Source organism: Marmota monax, unplaced genomic scaffold, assembly GCF_021218885.2.
Source record: "Marmota monax isolate L192 unplaced genomic scaffold, Marmota_monax_Labrador192_F-V1.1 WCK01_AAM20220418_F8-fsc00408, whole genome shotgun sequence".
In the NCBI taxonomy this organism is placed as follows: Eukaryota; Metazoa; Chordata; class Mammalia; order Rodentia; family Sciuridae; genus Marmota; species Marmota monax.
The window spans coordinates 520,997-542,857 of NW_026693691.1; the positions used below are offsets into that span (position 1 = coordinate 520,997).

At 32.1% G+C, this 21,861-nt stretch overlaps 1 protein-coding gene across 2 annotated transcripts in view; it reads right to left on the reverse strand.

Moving 5' to 3' along the window:
- Cdh18 (cadherin 18) overlaps window positions 1–21,861 on the reverse strand; it is a 319,062-nt gene that overhangs the window by 195,700 nt on the left and 101,501 nt on the right. For both annotated transcript variants that reach the window (XM_046459923.2, XM_046459924.2), the window contains exon 3: window positions 16,187–16,306. In XM_046459923.2, the coding sequence (XP_046315879.1) occupies window positions 16,187–16,306 (120 nt within the window). The remainder of the gene's footprint in view (window positions 1–16,186; window positions 16,307–21,861) is intronic.

Below are 21,861 nucleotides of genomic sequence, written 5' to 3' on the forward strand. Positions count from 1 at the left end.
CAATAAAATAAAAATATTATATCTCATTCAAATACTTGCATTTTCAACTTGTAAACCTGAGAACAAACTTAAAGCTAGAATTTTTATTGGAATTCGGAAAACGTTTGCTAACTGATATATTTTAATATGTAAACATGTTATCTTGGAAAGAAACATTTAATTACCAAAAAGAATTGCTTTATTTTATACATTGTAAAAATTAGGTGACTAAAGACTATTTGTGAGCCTTGCACTGAACCATGATAGATTTTTTTCTTGGGGATAACCACATTCCTTATACCAATAAATATCTTTGGGGACAAGCAACTTTTACTTCCCTATTTTACTTTTATTCTATAAGATGTTTTAATAGTTTATGAGGGCCACAATTTCATGGAATTTAATTATTTTTTCATTAATACATTAGCTTAAGTAATAGATTATTTTGTGTTGCTATTTTTTCATATAAATAAATTTTCTATATAACTTGCATTCCAATTTGGAAGTTAAAAATATATGCATGATAAATTTAGAAAGAATTGTGTCAGAATATTTTATTAGGAAAGATGTGTTGTGGCATTTATAGCAATATAATGTAATCAACATAAACTTTTTTGATAGGAAAAGCTGAATTTGTTTTTATGCAGTCTCCACTAAAAATATTTTTAGTGAAATCATGCTGTGAACACCAATTGTCATCTGTGGAGAGATCGTAAGAATTACCCATTGGTTCTCAGTAGGACTATATTTTTCAATCGTAAAACTGGAAACTTTAATAAGATCATATGCATTTTTTCCTATTGTAGTGGAGGATAGATACAGTTCATTTGAATGACTGTGTATGCCAGTTTGGAATATATTCTTGGTTTGCTTTTTTGTTGTTGTTTTTGTTTTTGGTCCCTTGGCAAATGTCTGAGAAGGTAGATACCCTCCACAGTTTAATCTCTGATGTTATTCCACTAATTAAGCAATGCTTAACACAAAATAAGATTCTTGCACATAGGAGGTGAGAAACAAGTATTGTTTAAATAAATGAGTTGATTAAAAAGATTTTTAAAAATAATGACTCTCTTGCCCATGAGTTACACAGAAAAATAAACCTCTCCAAAAATATATAATGTAATGCTTGTTTTTTTTTTTTTTTTAACAGAACTGGAAAATTTTCATGGAAGTAGGATGCTATGGTTCTGGTCAACTAGTAGGAATTAATTCCTATTTTGTGTTCTAAAAATGTAATCCATTTTGTATATATATATATATATATTCCAATATTTAGCAGTTGATACAGGTGGTTTTCTGACTTTTCAAGTGCAAAAGGAAATTAGATCACCTAGCTTATTTGGAAGAAGACTAATTACCTACAAATCAATCTCAATTAAATATTTTACATAATCATGTTAATAGAACCATACAAAACTGATGCATTATTTAAAGTGTATTTTAAATGTAAGACTGTCTATTAAATATGTATTCATTTTGACTGGAGGCATATTGTTATTATAAGAGGTTTATATTTGAATTCTTAATGTGTGGGTTATAGAATTTCATTTTACTATTCTTGGTGTTAGTACAATTGCAAAATATGCATTACTTTATGCAAGGTTGTTACAGAAACTGTGATGGTATCTTTTCACATTAAAATAGAAAATCATCAGAATAATATTTAACTCAATGTCATGATTGAGTATTTATGAAAAAAATCACAAAATTTTTGAACACAGGGACATATTATAAAGAGAAAAATTCTGTGCTTGTAGAAAAAAGAGAAAATAAAAATGTTTTTTTAAACCACAAAATGAAAAATTGAAAAATTTCCATCCTAATGACCCTGTTGGTACTGTATTAAGAGGCTTTTTCAAGATTCTGTAACCAAAGTGATATGGAAAGACTGTGTTCAGAAAGAGAGAAAGTAGTGCCAAATACATGAGGGTTCAGGATGTCTGCTCAGGCATGTGTCTCTGTATGCCTCAGATGAACGGGGATACCACCTAGGAAGGCAATTTCTAGTATAGCCTGCTCTGGGTCTGTTACTCAGGAATTCTTATGGAATTCCACACACAATTCTCCTTCTATGTCTGGCAATTGAGAACATATTTAAAATACTGTAAGTGTTGCAATTTCTCAACATCAGATAAACTCTGTTTTTGTCTATTTGTGTGTGGGGGTGTGTGTGCTTGTCAGCAAACTCAGGACCAATTTTATCATTTCTGCAAAAATCTGCATTCACTTAGACACCAGAAATCATGGCCAATATTTCATGACATTCTTGATTATCTTGGTGAAATGATTGATATGGTCCCATGACTTTCCTATGAACACTATTTTTTAACTTTTTTTTTTTTAAGTTGTAGATTAACATAGTATCATTTATTTATTTATTTATTTATTTATTTTTATATGGTGCTCAATATTGAACCCAGTGCCTCACGTATGTGAGGCAAGATCTCAACCACTGAGCAACATCTCTAGTATCCTATGAACACTATTATCACCTTGAACCTCATTTCTGTTTTGTCTATACTCCATATATTACAACAGATACATAGAGTAATATGACAAATAGTAACATAGAATATTAAATAATAATGATAAATAAATAGTGATAATAGTCCTTGAAATCTAAGAGACAAAAGAGTGGTTTTAAATATTATATTTGAATCATCATCATACCAAAGTCTAATTTGCCTCAAGACATAAATAAAATATTTATTAAAATTTAGATAATGAACTTAAATGCTTTTTTCTTTTAACTATAATATTAAAAATTTCAATAAAGGCATAGTTCTGATTTAAGTAGGTTGAATGTTGTATAATATAAATTACTATCATAAAATTTGAAAGACATAATTTATACTCATCAAAAATACAATAGTTTAGATATCTATGCGTGACAATAAAACTTAAATTAAAAAAAATATGTCTGTATAAGAGATACAGTCCACTGGAGGAAGGGTGGAAGAGAGAAATAGGGAGTAGCTTCTAAATGTGTGTTTTTCAAAGTTTATGTATACTGAAGAGATTGTAGTTGGTGATTAAACCCTTGGGCTGCAGGAAGTATCACCATGTCTGGTTTTGTTTCAAGGTTTCTAGCAACTTTAAGCTGCCAGCCCAAGACATAATAGTAATTCCCTTCATAAATGTTCCTTAAGACTCTTGTGGTGGTCTGTTTTTCCTCTCTCAGGGTCCCAAGCATAAATGCAGCCTCCTTCTTTCCTAGTAGGGAACCAGCTGAAGCTTAATCACATTCCTCTATGCCCACATACTATATGTTATACTTCAATGTGATCCTTGTTTTATTTCTACCACATGAATGCATAAACAGTCAGGTGTTTATTTAACAGGATGTCAGTAGCTATTCAATGCACATGAGAACAAGCGTGCTCACTGAATCAGGCATGTTCTTCCTCTCCTGTCATATTCTACACTGGGCTCTATATGCTCATACTTTTGGTCTTAATGTAATGCTCCTCATTAAGATGCAATGTATCTGTAAAAAGCTAAATAAAAGTTCAAACTGTATTTCCAGAAATGAGTGAAGTCAGGATCCAGATAGTGGGCAGACTTCAAGTTCCACATGCTTTCCATGACAAATCACAGTTAATATCCTGAATATCCATCTTAATATTCACTATGTACGTAAATGCCAAATTTCTAAAGTTGAAGTTCTGACCCTTGATGTGATGGTACTCATGGGTGGAAATTCTGGGAGGTAATTATTTCCTGAAAGCGGAGTCCTCATAAGTGAGAGTAGAGCCCTTTTAAGGTTATCTCACTTTCCCTGCTCTTTAAAGATCCAGGGTGGTGATCTGTAAACCCAGAAAAAAGCCCTCACCAGAATTAGACCAGGTTGGTATCCTGCTCTCCGAATTTCCAGCCATCATTACTACGGAAAATAAATGTTTGTTGTTTAAGCCATATAGTCTACAGTATTTTTAATAGCAGCCTAAACTAACATAGTAGTAAAATACATTACAAATTCAACTCATTCAATAGACCACTTAATGTAAACTTATGTAAATTTCCCTGGAAAATTTTTTTGTACTGTTTTACATTCTGAAGAGAAAGATTCAACTATTTTCATAAATTGGTCTTCATCCTATATCTCATAAAAAATTTTTGTTCTGGTTGTATCAAATTCTGCCCAACTTATCCTGTGAACAAGTAATCCAAACCAAACTGTACTGGTTTTCTCAGAATACCCATGCTGTAAAAACATGGAGAAACAACAGCAACATGTTCAATGACACATATGCAAACAGATGAAAAATAATATCAAAGGTGAGAAAAGTTTTAGGGAGATGAGAAAATTAAACTTAAGGAAACAGACATTTTTTCTGTTTAATTTTCTCTTTGTGTTGAAAGCCTGTAACATAAGACACCAATACACATTTTTTTTTAATCACTTATCATAATGCAATATTGGATGCTAGCAGATGTGTGTGAACAAAGACAGAATAGTCTTGTTCACTCTCAAGAAACACATGGTTTATTCATAATAATACAGAAATGTAAATAAAATGAATATCAATCAAAGTAAGTATATAAATAATGACTATCAAGCAAATGTCAGTAGTTGTCCTAGATATATTGAATATGTTATTTATAATCTTTACAGAAATTATGTGAGGTGCTTATTGCTTTCCCAGTTTTAGAGATAATGGAATAAAGACTAAAAAAATGAATTAATTTTCTGAAGTAACAGTCATTATCAGTTGCCACCAAGCCCTGCTCATTTTCTTACCTCATACTCCACTCTTTAAAGCTTCTATTTTTCTCCCCATTGGATTAGACAAATGGGAATGAAGGGACGAATGGGGATAGGATTAGGAAAGGCAGTTAGAGTGAATCAGACATAACTTTCCTGTGTTCATAGATGAATACACAACCAGCAAAACTCCACATCATGTACAATCACAAGAATGTGATCCTAATTAGAATCACTTACATTCTATGCATGTATAATATATGAAAGTATGCTCTACTGTCATGTATATCTAAAAAAGAACAAATAAAAATAGACAAATAAATACATAAATAAATATTCAAGAATATAAACATTGAAATATCTTGAACATTGAAATAAAAAAGGATTTATAATTAGTGCTTTATAAAAATGTTTTATACTAAAGGAATATTGCATGAAGAACAATTAGTTTTAAAATTAAATTTATGTACTTATAGCAGTTCCACTCTGTTGGCTCCAAGAAAACTTGTAAAAGCTCAAAGAGTCAAGATTACTGATTGTATTTATATATAGCCAGCCAGCACGTGCCGTAAAAAATGACAGTTCTTTTGGGTTTGCAACCCTATCAGTCAGCTACTTCTAGTAGTCAATCAAGCAGTCAGCTAGAGAGATGAGCTAACGAGTTTGGCAGGATTGAGAGAGATGCAAACAACAATGAACCATTTTGACAGCCATAATGCTGTTGTTCGATTTGTTTTCAAGTGATAACAGTAGAGGGAAATAAGCATTTTGATTTTGTAGAGGTGGTGACAGTAAAATATCATCATAAATGCTCAGAGATCAGAGGAAATACCACATATAAATCACCATATATATTTATTCAAAGAATAAATGTCTTAATAAATACTTATTTAAATATTTATTACAAATACTTAAAAGTAATAATAAGTATTACAAATAATAAGTATTACTAGTAAGTATTACAAATACTAAAAGTATTTGTAATACTTATTTAAATATTTATTACAAATACTTAAAAGTATTTGTAATAAGTAGCAACTGAGGGCTATCACTGTTATGATACTGATGCCTATCATGTGCATACATACATGCATGTGCAGATACATTATATATATATATATATATATATATATATATATATATACACACATATATATATATATATATACATATAAATATATATTAATCACTGGGTTTGCTAAAGCTATTTATATGTTCTTTTAGGTTTTCCTTATTTCTGATATTTCCAGGTACATCTATGTAGAGAAGGGTTGGGACTAAGAAGCCCTGCTCTTTTTATACCAAGTCACTACTGCTTTCGTGGAATGTTTCACAAACTAAAGTGACAGTCACCTGCAGGTCTTCTGTAAGTATGGTATACCATAAACAAAGTCTTCCTGTGAGTGAATTTCGGTGGGCTTCCAGGCCTAGTATGCAAAGCAGCTCATGAGTTGTTTTTTTTTTTTTTTGTCTTGCATACTAGACAAACACCCTATCACTTAATTATGCTCCCAGTTCCCATGTATAAATATTCTTAATTAGTGCAATAAATTTGAGTGACTAAAATGGGAAAATGCAATGTGAAAAAGAGAAGCATAATTGCATAAGGAAAATAGCATTCCAAAGGAGACTGTGATTGTGGCCAATAAAATTATTTTGCATAGTAAATAATGAATACTTGTGGCAGAGATTCTGAAAATGAATAATATGTCTATAACATTCATTTTATAAAGTCTTACATATGAGAGGATATATCTAATATTCAAAGTGGTAAAATTTGTGTTTTAAAAGATGGCCTAGACTTTGATCACATAGTTTTGTGAAGGACAGAAATCCCTATATGTGTCAGTCAATAAAAATTAAGCTAGGTTGGCTCCACAGTTTAGCTATTGTGAATAGAGCTGCTATAAACATTGATGTGTTTGCATCACTATAATATGTTGATTTTAAGTTCTTTGGGTATAAAACGAGAAGTGGGATAGCTGGGTCAAATGGTGGTTTCATTCCAAGTTTTCTGAGGAATCTCCATACCACTTTGCATAATGGTTGCACCAATTTTCATTCCTACCAGCAATGATGAATGTACCTTTTTCTCTACATCCTCACCAACATTTACTGTTGTTTGTATTTTAATAATTACCATTTTGACTGGGGTGAGATGAAATCTTAGAGTAATTTTGATTACATTTCTGTAATTGCCCTTCAATAGATGAATGGATTTAAAAAATGTACACACACACACACACACACTCACAATGGGACATTACTCAGCCCTAAAAAAGAATGAAATTATGGCTTTTGCCAGTAAATAGATGGAGCTGGAGAATATCATGCTAAGATTAAAAACCAAAGGGTAAATGTTTTCCCGTATATGTGGATGCTAATTCACAATGGGGGAGTCAGCTACAGAAAAATGGAGGTACTTTGGATTAGGCAGAAGAAAGGAAAGGGTGTGGGGGGTATAGGGATAGGAAGCATAATAGAATGAACCAGACATTATTACCCTAGGTACATAAATATAACTATACACCCAGTGTGATTCTACATCACGTAAAACCAGAAGAATGAGAAATTATACTCCATTATATATGATGAATCAAAGTGCATTATACTGTCATATATAACTAATTAAAACAAATCAAATAATAAAAAGTACTATTCGAACCATAAAAAATGAAACTAAAGAAATTTTTAATATATCGGCAGATATTTGCATTTCTGTGGAACATTCTGGAGGACACTGGAATGACAGAGCCCAAAACAATGTGGCCCAAAGAGTAAGAGAGACAGGATCCCCTAGAAAATAAAAAAAAGAATCTTTTAAGTTTCTTTTGACATAGAGAAGGAGGAACATGGAGATATTTAACAATTCTGCTTCAAATTGGTTTCCTACTTTCAGTAAAATCCTCTCTCCCCTAGATTCCCTGTATTAACAGTTAGGGGCAATGAAGGATTAGTGAGTGTTGACCAGCAGGTGTGGAGAGAGGAAAGGAGCCCTTAAAGATGAAATCAGGAGCTGGGTTCCACAAGCAGGCACAAGATGCCCTCAACTCCCCTTCTCCATCCAAAGTCTACAGAACTGCCAGGAGCAAGAGCATGTTTCTACCCACACTGCACTGGTAGGAGCTGGGCCACTTCTGTACATTTTACAAGGAAGTCAGATCCTCTGAAAGTTGAAAGTAAGGCATATAATGACAAAAGAAAGGAAAAATAAGGTATTTTAAAATTAGGAAAACAAGTGAATCTTTTCAAAAACTTCTTTTCAGTGTGCTTTCCTTTTCCAGGCGTTCAGCCTGTCTACATTTAATATGTGAGACACATGAGAAATTTTGAAAGCTGAAGTAATTATGGTAATAACATAATCTGAGAATTAATTTTATAAACTTTTGCTATCTTGAAAACCACACTCCAAAAGTGATATTTTGTTTCCATATAAATACTGTTGTTGGTTTTTTTTTTGTTTGTTTGTTTTTACTACTTGCCAAACAATGCACAAATCATTATGGAAGACACAAAAGTGAGCAATGTAAGGCGTGGAGGAATTTGCATTCTCAGACTTTTTTTTCCCTCAATTACGTGGATATAAAATGTATCATTTTTGTTTCTCAGCAATTTTCTTTGTGCCCTTGTGACTCAATTATAATTTTTTTATTATGATGCATGAAGTACTTAGCTTTCTAACAGTTGTTAAGTACTAATAATTATCTGGCAATCATTGGAGGGAAACCTTAAATTAGAAGTTTACATGCCTGAAAGAAAAAATAATAACAGATGTTAATAGAAGTGTTGAGACAAGTATTGCACAGTATAATAAAGATAGCACTAATTTTAAGAAATAAGAATAATCTATTTTCTGCAGAATTTTCATAAGTGGAATTCAGAAGTTAACACTAATTTTGAAAACTATAAATGAATAGCAGAAATATCAGTAGAGTAAGGGGAAATAAATGGGAAGGGGTGCAGAAAGGGAAAGGGGAAATACTGGGGACTCAATTAGAGCAAATAATAATCCATGCTTATATAACTTTGTTATATGGGATAGGGATATAGTTCAATAGATGGATTGCTTGTCTCCTATGTAGAAAGCCCTAAGTTGAAGCCCCAGCACCACAAAAAAACAGTTACAAGGAACCCTAATATTATATATAACTAAAAAAAGCTAATTAAAAATATAAATATACTAATATATATATATATATATATGTATATATATATATGTGTATATATATATATATATATATATATATATATATATATATATATCTTCAAGAAGATAATTAGGATCATGTGTCCATGTGCAAAGAACTCTGTGGTGCCTGATGTGCACAGTAACAATAATGTGACCCTGTTCATGCCTTTGAGGAATCTGCAGAGCACAGAAAAACATGACTTGTGAGCAGAAATAGTACTTGTTATGTTGTATGAGATATAAATAATTCACTCAAAGATCAGTGAGATTAGTTTTAACTTACCTGTAAAAGTCCAGGACTCAATAGATATAGCAGAAATTTGCCTGGCAAATCAAGGCAGGAAGAGTAAGTAATAAACTAAGTGGAAAAATAATGTTCAAGTCATGTTTGAAAAGACAAAGGTGGGGAGGAGAGAAATAAATATATATAATGGGAAAAGTTGTGACAAAACATAAATATTAAGTGCCTAAGATATTTTGTTAGGGAAGAGTCTGAGAAAGACAGTGGAATTGCAGAATGTTTCTTCCAGGGACAGTGAAAGAAAATGCCCCTCAGAATAAAGTTAAACTGACAGGGAAATTAAAGTACTTAGTAATTGTTGCATGAATTATATTCCATTGAGTTTGAAGGTTAAAGAACGGAATTGCAGTATTTCCTCTTCTATCCATTCAATATCTAACAATAAACTGTCAAGTAGCTACTATATTTTCTAGGTTATGGGTTTAAGTTAAGAAATAACAAAACAATGATTCCCTCCTTTTTTTTTCTCAATATCAATTATTGATATGCAGGATTCGTGAAGAGGCATTACAAAAGAATATGATGAAATGATTTTTGTTAGCAACAGGTAGTATAAAACATAATTAAAATTATGATTTTAATTGGCACTGGTTGTTAACATTTTGATTTGTGAAGATATTTACAAATCACATTATCATCAGTGAAATGATTTATTCCCTCCTGGTAATTACTGCTTAGTTTCAGGAGAGTTAATATTTGTGAAAAATGTGATCCAATTGATTTTCTTACTTTGTTTAACAGTCTTAATTTTACTTTACATATCATAAAATACACTTAAGTGTAAAATTCATGCTAATTCTATTTTACTGGTTCTATGTAAGACCAAACTGAATAGTTCAATGAGCATTGAACAGATCTGTAATTTTATTTCATTAGAATGATACTTCTAGCAATTATATCTGAGAGATATTCCATTCACATCATTAGGACATGTGTATCTATTTCATTGCTACTTAGTAGGAAAGATATTTGATATCTATAGTGTCTGTATAGTATTTTGCCACTTCCTCATGACAAGAAAATTACTTTTAAAAAATGCATTCTGAATTAAATAGAGAATATTCCGTTTGGTTTTATTTTCTGATTGCCCCAAATATCAACAATTAATATGACGTTATATTGAAATTACTCACAGTGAAACATCTTTTCCAGTTTATTTTTGGTACTGAAACAGCAAATTGGTCACTCACATATGGACAGCAACATGCACACCATCAATCAGAGATTTGGGGTAGGAAAGAAAGATTTCAGCGTCAGGATGCCTAGTGTACTACCTGGGAAGTGAACTTTCCTGTGAAGTGATTCATTGATGTGCAAAGAATATTTCAGGAGGATCCTAGGAGTCAGTTAGCATGGTATGTATTTGAACATAAAAATGACCTCACTAGAGTGACTTCATTGAGATTCTTCTACTCAACAATCTTTGCTGGCCACCTGCTCATTGTGTGTTTGTTGTCACAGGATCATGAGATGGCTACTGCACATCTAATAATTGCATATGTGTCTCAACCCAGAATATGATAAGCCAAGGGAGGAAGCATTGTCATCTAAATACAGTCATCAAAACTTTACAAAAATCTCTGAATCATTTTTCCTTTATATGTTACTGGTCAGAACTGTGTTAGTAGCAACCAGGAAGCTGGAAAATTTAGCTTCTTAACTGTGCATATTGCTGCAGCAAGTAAAATCAGAGTAATGATAGAATTAGCAAAATGAGAAATTGACATGGAGCACAAAACCACGAGTCTCTAATAGACTCCATTAATCCTTTATTTCTTAATGCTTTAGATAATAGAACTCTTCTTGTGTTCCTAATTCCCATAAAGTTTACTGCAGTTCAGAAACTGCTGTACTTTATACTTCTTTTATAAAGAAGATGAAGTGAGAAAATGTTGTTTATAGTAATTGACACTATGGCTCAATTTTGCACTAATGCAATCCATTTTTCTGCAAGATAAGAAAATTCCTTAACATTAGGGTTTACTTAACTGATTTTGCCTCTTATATATCCAATTGTAATGATTTATCTAAAATGTGTCTATAGTAATTTATGTCAAGAAACATTATTGTCATTGTTATTATTATTAGTTTGGTATGAATTATGAATAAGATAAATAAACCAAACATATTCTATTGTGGAATTTTCTTTACATTTTCAGATATTGTGTTCCATAATTCAAATCTTTTTTCTTTATAGTTATTAATAAGTATTTTATAGTGAGTTTGAGAAATAAAGAATTGTCAAACAGATTTTTTAATGTAGAATAATGTGAAATGAACATTGGAATCTATAGAACTTTTAAATATGCTTTAGTTCTCTTTTTCCAAACATTCATAGTAACTTTAAATGTAGTATTTTTGCTCACTGATAAAATTAAATTAGATTTGGGAAAGTTATGTAAAAATCAAAACTGTTGATGAGTTTAATTACTTACTCAGAATAAAGAAGGAATGTTGAAAACCTTGCTTTCAATTACATTCTAGGATTCATTAAGAGCTTCTCTGAGTCTGTTTTTAGACTTGATTGATTTCAAGTATAAGATGTTAAAGAAAGGTCATCTTGGAGAACCAAAGCTAGTGTAGGTGCAGATCTATCTCAAAAAGAGTAGGCTTGCTTGCCTCATCTACACACTATTCTGAGTCAGGAAAATCAACTCTGCAGTTAAATTCTGAGTATTTTACTGTTTAACTCTTTCTTCTTTTAAATTATCATTATAAACTTTTTAAGGGCTGGATCGATAGCTCAATGGCCGAGTGCTTGCTTAGCAAATGTGAGGCACTGGATTCGATTCTAGGACCCTCATAAAAAAATAAATAAAATAAAGTCATTCTATCCAACTACAACTACACAATAATACACAAGAAAAAAAAAACTTTCAAATAGTGTATTTCTCTTATGTATGGTATCTATCAAAAGCATCTTTAAATACTTGCAAAGACATTTTACCACATAAGAGATCATAAGTAGTACATTTACTTCTTAAATATATATATATAGTAATTTGGACTAAAATTTTTCTAAATAAATATTTAATTTATTTATTTGTTTGTTTTATCTGAGATGAGACTATCTCAAACTCTTCTTACAGTCTGTCATGTAGTATGGAAATTCTTGTCAATTTTAAAGAAAGAAAGACAAATTAAGAGAAATGAACTGATTTATGGTTCTTTGGCCTAAGTTAAGGGAACGGGTTCTTTTGTGCAACTTGATAAATTCAGCTTCTGCTGTCACCACCTGACAGAATGTTCATAAATTCTGAAAATGCATCAGAATCTTTAATATATTGACTTATTTTTAATGATGTTAACACTACATTAATAAGAATTGAGATTTGAGCTTTGTTACTAAGCAATCTTCATTCTAGGTTGCTCTTGAATTTGATTTTCTAATCACTTATTACAATTTATCTTTGGGCAGCCCTCCTCATAATGTCTTGCTTAGGTGTACCTGTCTTCTTGAATGATGAACCATTTTACTCATTTAATCTCTATAAAATGTTGTCATTACATTAATCTGATCATAAATATAATATATCTTTGATATTTCATTTCATGGTCTTCTGCTGAGAAACATTGTACCATAGTTTTCTCGACCAAAGTTACTTAGAGCAATAAATTATCCATAAGGTTTGTTTGATTTCACTATTTGATTAATGGTACTTCAACTCATGGAACATGGAGCAGCATTCCATAAAAAATGAGTTGGATGTTCAGAGGTTTAAAAGTAAATTCTAAATATTATGCTAACTAAACAGCCCTATAATTATTTTTTGGATGCAGCCATTCATAGGTGACTTATATTATTGAAGGACAAGATATCCTAGTCAGTTCATCATTAGAAAATCAGATGGATACAGATACATACTTTTTAATATAATGGAGACAAGGTAATTCATATACTGGTCTTATTCATAATTAGTCACAACTCTATTTGGAGACAAAAGTTATGCTTCATTATAGTTGGTATTGAATGAAAGTAATTGAAAAGCACAATGAGATGTAATCATTTTGATTGTGGAAATGGAATTAAGAGATGCTATTAAACCATACATTAATAAATGACTGCTATCACCATATTTCTTATATAACATCCCATTTAAAACAAATGATTCTTTAATTTTCAGAGTATTTGTTCATATTTTATTCTAGTCATTTGAAAGCATGATTTCAAATAAATTTATTAGTTCTGAATAAGTCTAATTGTGTGGTTATAGATTGCCAAAAAAGTCTTAGCTTTGAAGAGATGAATGAGAATCTTATTTCATACCTTTTCTTAACACCATCTGCAACTAACTCCCTACCACATTTGCATATTTAAGATGCCTTAAAATCTCTTTCTTCCCTTAATCACATAGTAGGACATACATCTACAGTTTCCCATGATGCATGTCTAATACTGAGAATAAAATGTATCACTGTAGAGATGTGCATTTCATTCAGTACATCATATCCCTTAAAGAAAGGAGCAAAGAAATGCAAGAGCAAATAAAATTTCATGCAGAGGAAAGTGAGTAATACCCATTTATTTCTAAGGTAAATATTTTTGGTAATTAGTGAAGTACTTACTTAATCTATACTAAGTATACATAACCAAATACAAACCTTATTGAAATATTATACTATTAAAATAAATATTTCTAATAAAGAACAAACTATAGCAGAGTCCAACACTAGTCCAACATTACCCTCAGAGTCCTGCTTTGTCCTTACAAATGAACACACACACAGTCATGTGCTCTACCAAAGCATATGCAAACTTTCACACACTCATACACATACACTGAACTAATATTTGTTAAATAATCATATGCATAATAAGAGTATAGAGTTCCAATATATTCCATACTGAATGCATATGCTTTAGCAATAATGTATTAAGTAAATATAATATTTATCTATAATTAAAACTTTCGTTATATATAGGGATATAAATAAAAACATGATGATTTTGGAAACAGAACAAAATAACCAATATCAATGTAAATTAATTAGTTGATTTGAGCTTTTTAACTAATTCTAAGTTCTTCTACCTGATTAACAAAATGGACACACATAAGAGAAAATTTTGTCTTATCAATTTGGTTAGTATGTTAATAAACACTTTTTCTAATTATGTAGTAATTCCTTGGAACTAAAGTAACTTGTATGTGACATACTTAGTTTAGATTACATTATGTTACTTGTTTATAATAATTCCAATTTCCATTTGAATTTATATAATGGCATATTACAATCCAAACCGTAATCAATATGCATGTCATGTGGTCACATACATCTGTATGTGTACCCTTCACTCCTATACTTCCAGCTCTATAGTTCTTCATTATTTTCTTTTGGGAAGGAAAGAATGAAGCAGTATATCTGAGGTCTACTCTTGGCAGGGAACTTGCCTGTTTCATTCAGTACCTCAGGGAAGGAACAAGGCAAGTGAAGTCAAATCCTCTTGTAAACAAGATAATGATAAAACTCCTGGCAAACAACCCAGTGGGTAGGCTTTGAAGTGTGCTTAGGAATTGAATCTTTTTAGTTGGATGTACCTCATTGTCTCACACAATTGGTAAACAAAGCGGCAATCTATTGGCACATGGAGCAGTATTCCATAAAAAAATGGGTTGGATGTCATGTAATTACCTTAAAGTAATGAGTATTTATGGCCAAATGGGATGGAGATATATATATATATATATATATATATATATATATATATATATATATATATATATATATATATATATTCATATTCCAAGATTCTAGGGATAAAATGATTGCTAGTGAAGACTATTTTTTTTTAATTTGTGGCAGGGAGGACTACTGGGGATTGAACCCAAAAGAGCTCTACACTGTTCTACAGTCCCAGTCCTTCTTTTTATTTAATTTTAATTTGAGACAAGGTTTGTCATGGTTAGCCTCAAACATGGGATCCTCTGGCCTCAGTCTCCAAGGTAGCTGAGATTACAGATGTGTGCCACCGATCCCTGAAAGGACACCCTCTTTTTAAATTGGTTTTGGATTATGCTGACACCACAAATCTGTAATGCATTATTAAATATTCTTCATTCCCATTTTTTTTTTGGTACAGGGGATAGAGTTCAGTGGTACTCAATCACTGAGTCACATCCCTAGGTCTATTTTGTATTTTATCTAGAGATAGTGTCTCCTTGAGTTGCTTAGTGCCTTGCCTTTGCTGAAGCTGGTTTTGAACTCCTGATCCTCCTTGTCTCAGACTCCTGAGCTTCTGGGATTACAGGTGTGCTACACTGCACCTGGCCTCATTCCCAATTTTAAATGATAAGATATGAATGATTAGTTTCCCAGGAGTACATGAAAGAAAGAGAACAAGATATATATTTTTTACTTGAAAAAAAAAGAAGTATAGTTCTTTGGAGTAATTCTCAATTAATTTCTTTTAGATATATAATATCTGAGGAATTAAGAATTTGCTTATTATGAAAAGTGCCAATTCATGGCATACAAGTTACTTCAGTATAATTATACATATATATATGCATGTTTATATAATTATACATATATATGCATGGCATACAAATTACTTCAGTATAATTATACATATATATGCATGTGAATATATATGTCAATATATACTTATGTGTATCTGATAATTTATGTGACAACTAAATTTAAATAAAACTATGAAAAAATCTTAATGAAGCAATTATTTTCTTTTGCAAATAATTAAAACCAATTGTTAAAAATAGTTTAAATATCTCATTCAATATATATATGATATTCTGTATTTGTTTTAAACCATGTTTACTTATATATTATAGGAATATTCAAAGATAAGTTGTTTCTTAATGTACATGTGTGGGTTACTAAAATAATAAAGAAAGCTATTATCTTTATTCAATTACATTGTTTTAGAAAATTGGGTATATTTTCAAATGTGTTAAAATACAATATGTGATTAGGAAGAGAAATTATAAATTTTAAAAACTTTGATTTGTTCTATTATAACAGAACTTGACCAAAGATTATTTTTAAACACACTGACCTGTTTTGGGATCTACAGAGAAGTAGGGTTGTCCCTGGAGAATACTGTAAACCACTCGAGCACTGTTTCCATAGGTAGGGTCATCTGCATCAGTAGCTGTCACCTGTAGAACAGAGGTACCTGTGCATTCAGGAAAACAAATTTTAGTGTGCGATGACATTTAGTACATGATTAATTTGAACACAGAATACGGATATGCTTAAATATCTATGGAAAGCTTAAAGGAAGATCATACTAAATTTAAATCTTAAATTTGTGTATCAAATATATTCTTTGCTTTCTTCCTCTGCTATAAAATGTACTAAAATGTCCAAAATAGAACATTTGGATCTAAGGTATTTTTATATGGTCTTTAAACGTGTAGGAATTTGTTTAACCCTCACATAACCAGGAGAGGTATGTACATTTATCCTCACAAATCACATGGGTATTAATTGTGTGGTTTAAACAAGGATATGCCTAAGGCAGAGATTGCATGACCAGAAAAGTTCAAGAAACTGCAAATGGAATAGTTTGTGTTTAAATTGGGAAATGGCATTAATTAATCCATGGCATCAAAAGAGCCATTCAAGTTATTTCCAAACATTCGCACCCTTTTTATGTCTTACCCAGACTTTGAATCATTATGGATTCTACATAATGATGACATAATTATCTCTCTAAAAATTATATCATAATATGCCTATGACCCTGTGCATTAAAATGTAATTTAAAGTTATTTACACAATTTAAAATACCATATTTTAGGCACTGCTATTATGGATCTACCATACTGGCTTCATTGTGCTTATGTTTTCTGACACAATTTGAATAATAAAATACCACTATGTTATATTCCAGTTATTCCTAAATGAAAACTGATCTAAGAATAACATGACAACTACCTATTAAGCGTTATACAACTTCACTGTGGAATTGATGGTAAGAGCTCATGTTTTCCCATGAAGTACATCTGTTGAATCATCTAATAATGCAGGCTGAGTATTTTATTCTATAACTATAAAAGATACCTACTAATTTGAATTAGGTATCAAAAATATGTTTATAACATGTGTATAAAACGTTTTTCTTTTTTATTCACTCTTGTACTGGATTATGAAAGCATTGACAATATTCAGTTTTGCATTTTATAATTACTTTAATGATTTAGGTTACAGTATTTGTCCAGCTACAACAGTCATACTTCTCAGTTGAAATTCAGAACTACTTTAAGGAACGCTTGTTCTTCATCTTTCAGGGGATCAGAGCAAATTTAATTGTCAAGTGAATCTGTCAGTCCTTATTTGTAGATCATACATGGACATTGACTTCTAATAACATACTATGATCTTGGATTGTATATGACAATTTTTACAATGAGACAGTATGAAGAAATATTTTTAATTATCCATATTCAGAAAGGGAAGATAATGTTATCTCAAATTTTATATTATTATTATTATTATTATTATTATTATTATGTTGGTACCAGAATGTGAACATGGGGCACTTACCCACTGAATCACATTCCCAGCCCATTTTATTTATTTTTTTTAGAGACAGGGTCTCTCTGAGTTGCATAGGACCCTGCTAAATTGCTGAGCCTGACTTTGAACTATCAATCCTCCTGCCTTAGCTTCCTAAACTTCTGGGATTATAGGTTTGTGCTACTGCACCTGGAATGATCTCAAATTTGAAACTAACACAATCATGATATTAAACCTAACAAGAATGCTGACAACTGGGTTTCATAAACACTGCTGGTGTAAATATGAAATTTGAAGTTTTTCATAAAACAAAAATCATAATTCAACCCAGAAAATCTTATTTGTATATTTATATCAAAGAAATTAAAGCTTACATACATATAAAAACCTGTTTACAATTATACATGAAAATTTTTTGTAATAATCCCAGAGTAGTGGGACCCTGATGTCCCTCATTACATTCATAAAGCAAAATATGCTACATTCATAGTATGAAATGATATTTAACAATAAAAATGAAAATGAACAGATTATTGACACATGAAACAACTTGGATGAATCTTCAGGTTATCATACTAGGTAAAAGTAGAGTCACTATCATAAGGCTGTATTTTGTATAATTTCATTTATATGAAATTCCTAAAATGACAAAAAATTAAAAATAGATATCAGACTTGTAGTTTATAGAGGTTTGGAAATGGGGATGTGGTGATAATTTGGTAATTAAATGGCAGCAAGAGGAACCCTTGTGATGTTGAAACTGTTCATAATTTTGAATATACCCATGTGTATAGAATTGCATAGAACTAAGCACACTCATACACACAAATCTGCACAAGTAAAACTAGTGAAGTCTAAAGAAGATGGGCAAATCTATCATTTTAATAACCTGGTTATAATGTTTTATTTTTTCCCAGGATGTTACCAGTTGGGAAAGTGTGTAATGGGTACAAAGAATTTTTAAAAGATTTTTCTCACAACTGCATGTGAATCTACAATATCTCAAAATTAAAATTATTTTAAAAGGCAGCTGTGCTCTTGCCTCAGGGTTAGTTCATTCATTGAGAGTTTTATTCAGGCTTGGATGCACAATGAGTTTTCTAAGCATATCACTAAACTTTCTGGCTTGGTTAATTTCCGCCATTAAGTTAACAGAGCTGATCACATATAGCACTATCTATCCCACTAATAAGTATAATTATTATAATTATAGCATATTAAAGACTTTGTGATGCCACAGCACTAGACTCATACTCAATATTCATCCATCCAATTTGTTAGAGCATACTATTACGTAGACATTTATAAATAAAAATTGGCTTATGAGACATTTTCATTGGTATCATGGAAAAAAAATAAAATCTGTAGTTATTTAGCCAGGTAGGCTCAAAATGTGTAACAAACTCCTGACATGGCTAAGATATTATAAAATTATATCATGCAAATCATTCATCTTATAGGAAAAAAATCATATTCCTAGACATATAAGGGTTATAAATGCACAGGAAAGAGAAAACAATACAACAAATTGTGAACTAATGGATACCAAAAAATCAGATTGTAAAATCCTCAGGTTTTTAAAGTAATTCTGGCCTTAAATACTGACTTAAATCCAAATAGTTTTTTTTTTTTTTTTTTTTTTGAGGGGGTTACTGGATATACTCAGGGGCACTCCACCACTAAGCCATATCCACAGCCCTATTCTGTATTTTGTTCAGATATAGGGTGCCACTGAGTTACTTTGTGCCTTGCCTTTGCTGAGGTTGGCTTTGAACCTGTGACCCTCTTGCCTCAGTCTGTGGAGCCTCTGGTATTATAGCCCTGCATCACTGGATCAGGCCCAAATAGTTTTTAATGTGTAAGAAGTAGTTTCTGGGTAAATATTATAATTTATATATGAGGTATCCTCCAAAAGGTCACATGTGAAACAGTGCGAGAGTGTTCAGAGATGAAATGGATTACGAGAGTTTTAACCTAATCAGTGCATTAATTCCCTGACAGGGATTAACTGGGTTGTAACTGTAGGTAAATAGCGTGTGGCTAGAGGGGGTGATATTAACGATATGCCTTTGGGTTATTTATTTTTCCCCTGATGAGTGGATCTCTCTCCCTCTCTGTGCTTTCTGGTGACATGTCCTGAGCCATGTTCCTCCACAAACACTTTTCCACCATGATGTTCTGCCTTACCTCCAGGCCCAGATGAAGGAGGTGACCATCTATGGACTCAGAGCTCTGAAACTATGATCCCCCAATTAACCTTTTCCTTCTGTAATTCTTCTTATCAGGTCTTCTGGTCACAGCAGTAAAGAAAACTGACTAAAACAGCAAACTTTCCAGGGAAAAGCCTACAGGCTAGACAACTATAGAAAACAAAGCAAAACAAAACTGTTGCTGTGAATAGAATGCAGTCTCTATGAAGGGTAAAAGTCCATCCTTGGACTTTTGAAACTTATGATACATAAAGCCAGTAACAAGTGAAATGAGGAATAGGAAGAAAAATAGGAAAGACAAAAAGCGAGAGAAAGAAATAAAAGTTACACGGTGCTGTTGAGTAAGTGATTGTTTAAACTATCAGAGAGAAGTGAACAGAAAAGGGACAAAGAAAGCATAGTAACCCTCTATCCTAGTCCCAGAGTATGGATGTTAGGAGTCCCTTTCATCACTCTGTAGTGGATCCCATAGGAATTGAACAAGCCTAATTGTGTGTCAAGCAAAGAACTGCAAATTACCTCCTATACTTTAACCTGGTGGTGTGTAAAGAGTCTGCGTACTACCACAAGGACACAGATTGCTCATTGATGGAAGAATAGAAATGTCAACAATACAACCCAACAAAAGTCAGACTTTCAGAGAGTGCAGCAGAGGTACAGATAAATAGCAAGGAAGGAAAATAAATTCCCTTGCCTAATTGTGCAAGGCTTTCTAACAGAGAAATATTGATAATATTAAGGCTGAAAAGAAAATATACTCTTGAATGTGTTCCTAGTCCCTTCATGATCGATGGTCACTCGGCTACCTTGTTGCAGGGGGTAGAGACGCGGAATCAACACACACAGACTCTGGGAGCTGGTGAGAGAATTGGCTGGAGACCCGCCTCAGGTCCTCATCCAGTAGCTCAGTTTATTTTTGGAATGCACCTAACAGTTATAGGGTTTGAGAGGGGCGTGCCTGTCAATCATACATAAGCAAGGCAATATCCATAAGCCAATCATCTTCGGCCTAATTGTAACCTCACTGTGAGGAAACTCTAAATATTGCTGTCCTATCAGAAAGCAATCTGGAAGGGTCTTTAGCCCTTACTGAGTCAGGGGTTTCATGCCTTGAAGCCCCTGACTCTCAGTTTCTTGGCTGGCCTGTTTGGCAATACTAACCACAAGGGACTAGGAACACATTCAAGAAATGTGGTTTCACCCCATCCTGCAGGGCCTCCTGTCAGGCCTGAAGGAAGGTGGATATTTCAGGCATTTCTGAGCTGCTAGTAACTGCTAGCTGAGACTGAAACTTATTCCAGCATACTCTTATCTTAATTTCTTACTTATTTGATATCTAGATGGAAAAAATATAAAAAAAAAACATTGGAACATTCAGAAGTTATTTGACATTATGAAACTCTATTTTTAGCCACGAATGCTATGAATCGAATGTTTATTTTCCCCCTAAATTCTTATGTTGATCTCCAAACCCCAATGTGATGGTATTTGGAAGTGGAACCTCTGCAAAGTGAGTGGCCCTCATGAGGGCAGTTGGTGCCCTTCCATTGGAAAAGAGGCCTCAGAGAGCTCCCACACCTCTTCTGCTATGTGAGGGCATCATGAGAATGTGACCCTCTGTGGATCAGGAAGTCAGCCTTCACCAGACACTGAAGTTTCCGGCACCTTCAATATGAACTTCCTATTTTCTCACAACTTTGGGAAATAAATGTTTGCTGTTTCAGCCACCCAGTCCCTGGTAGTCTGTTACAGCAGCCAAAGTAGACTAAGAAAATTAAGGAATAAATAAATTAGCTATAGGTTGAATTTCTTCCCTATACTATGTGCATTTTGAATTCCTAATCTCCATATTTCAATTTATCATCATATTTGTAAACAGCATTACTGTACAAGTGAATAGTTAAGAAGAGGTCCTACTAATGTAGTGTGAATTTCTAAATTTATCCTTACAAAAATGGAAAAAAAAATTGGGGATAGACAAACACTCCAGGGAGAATAG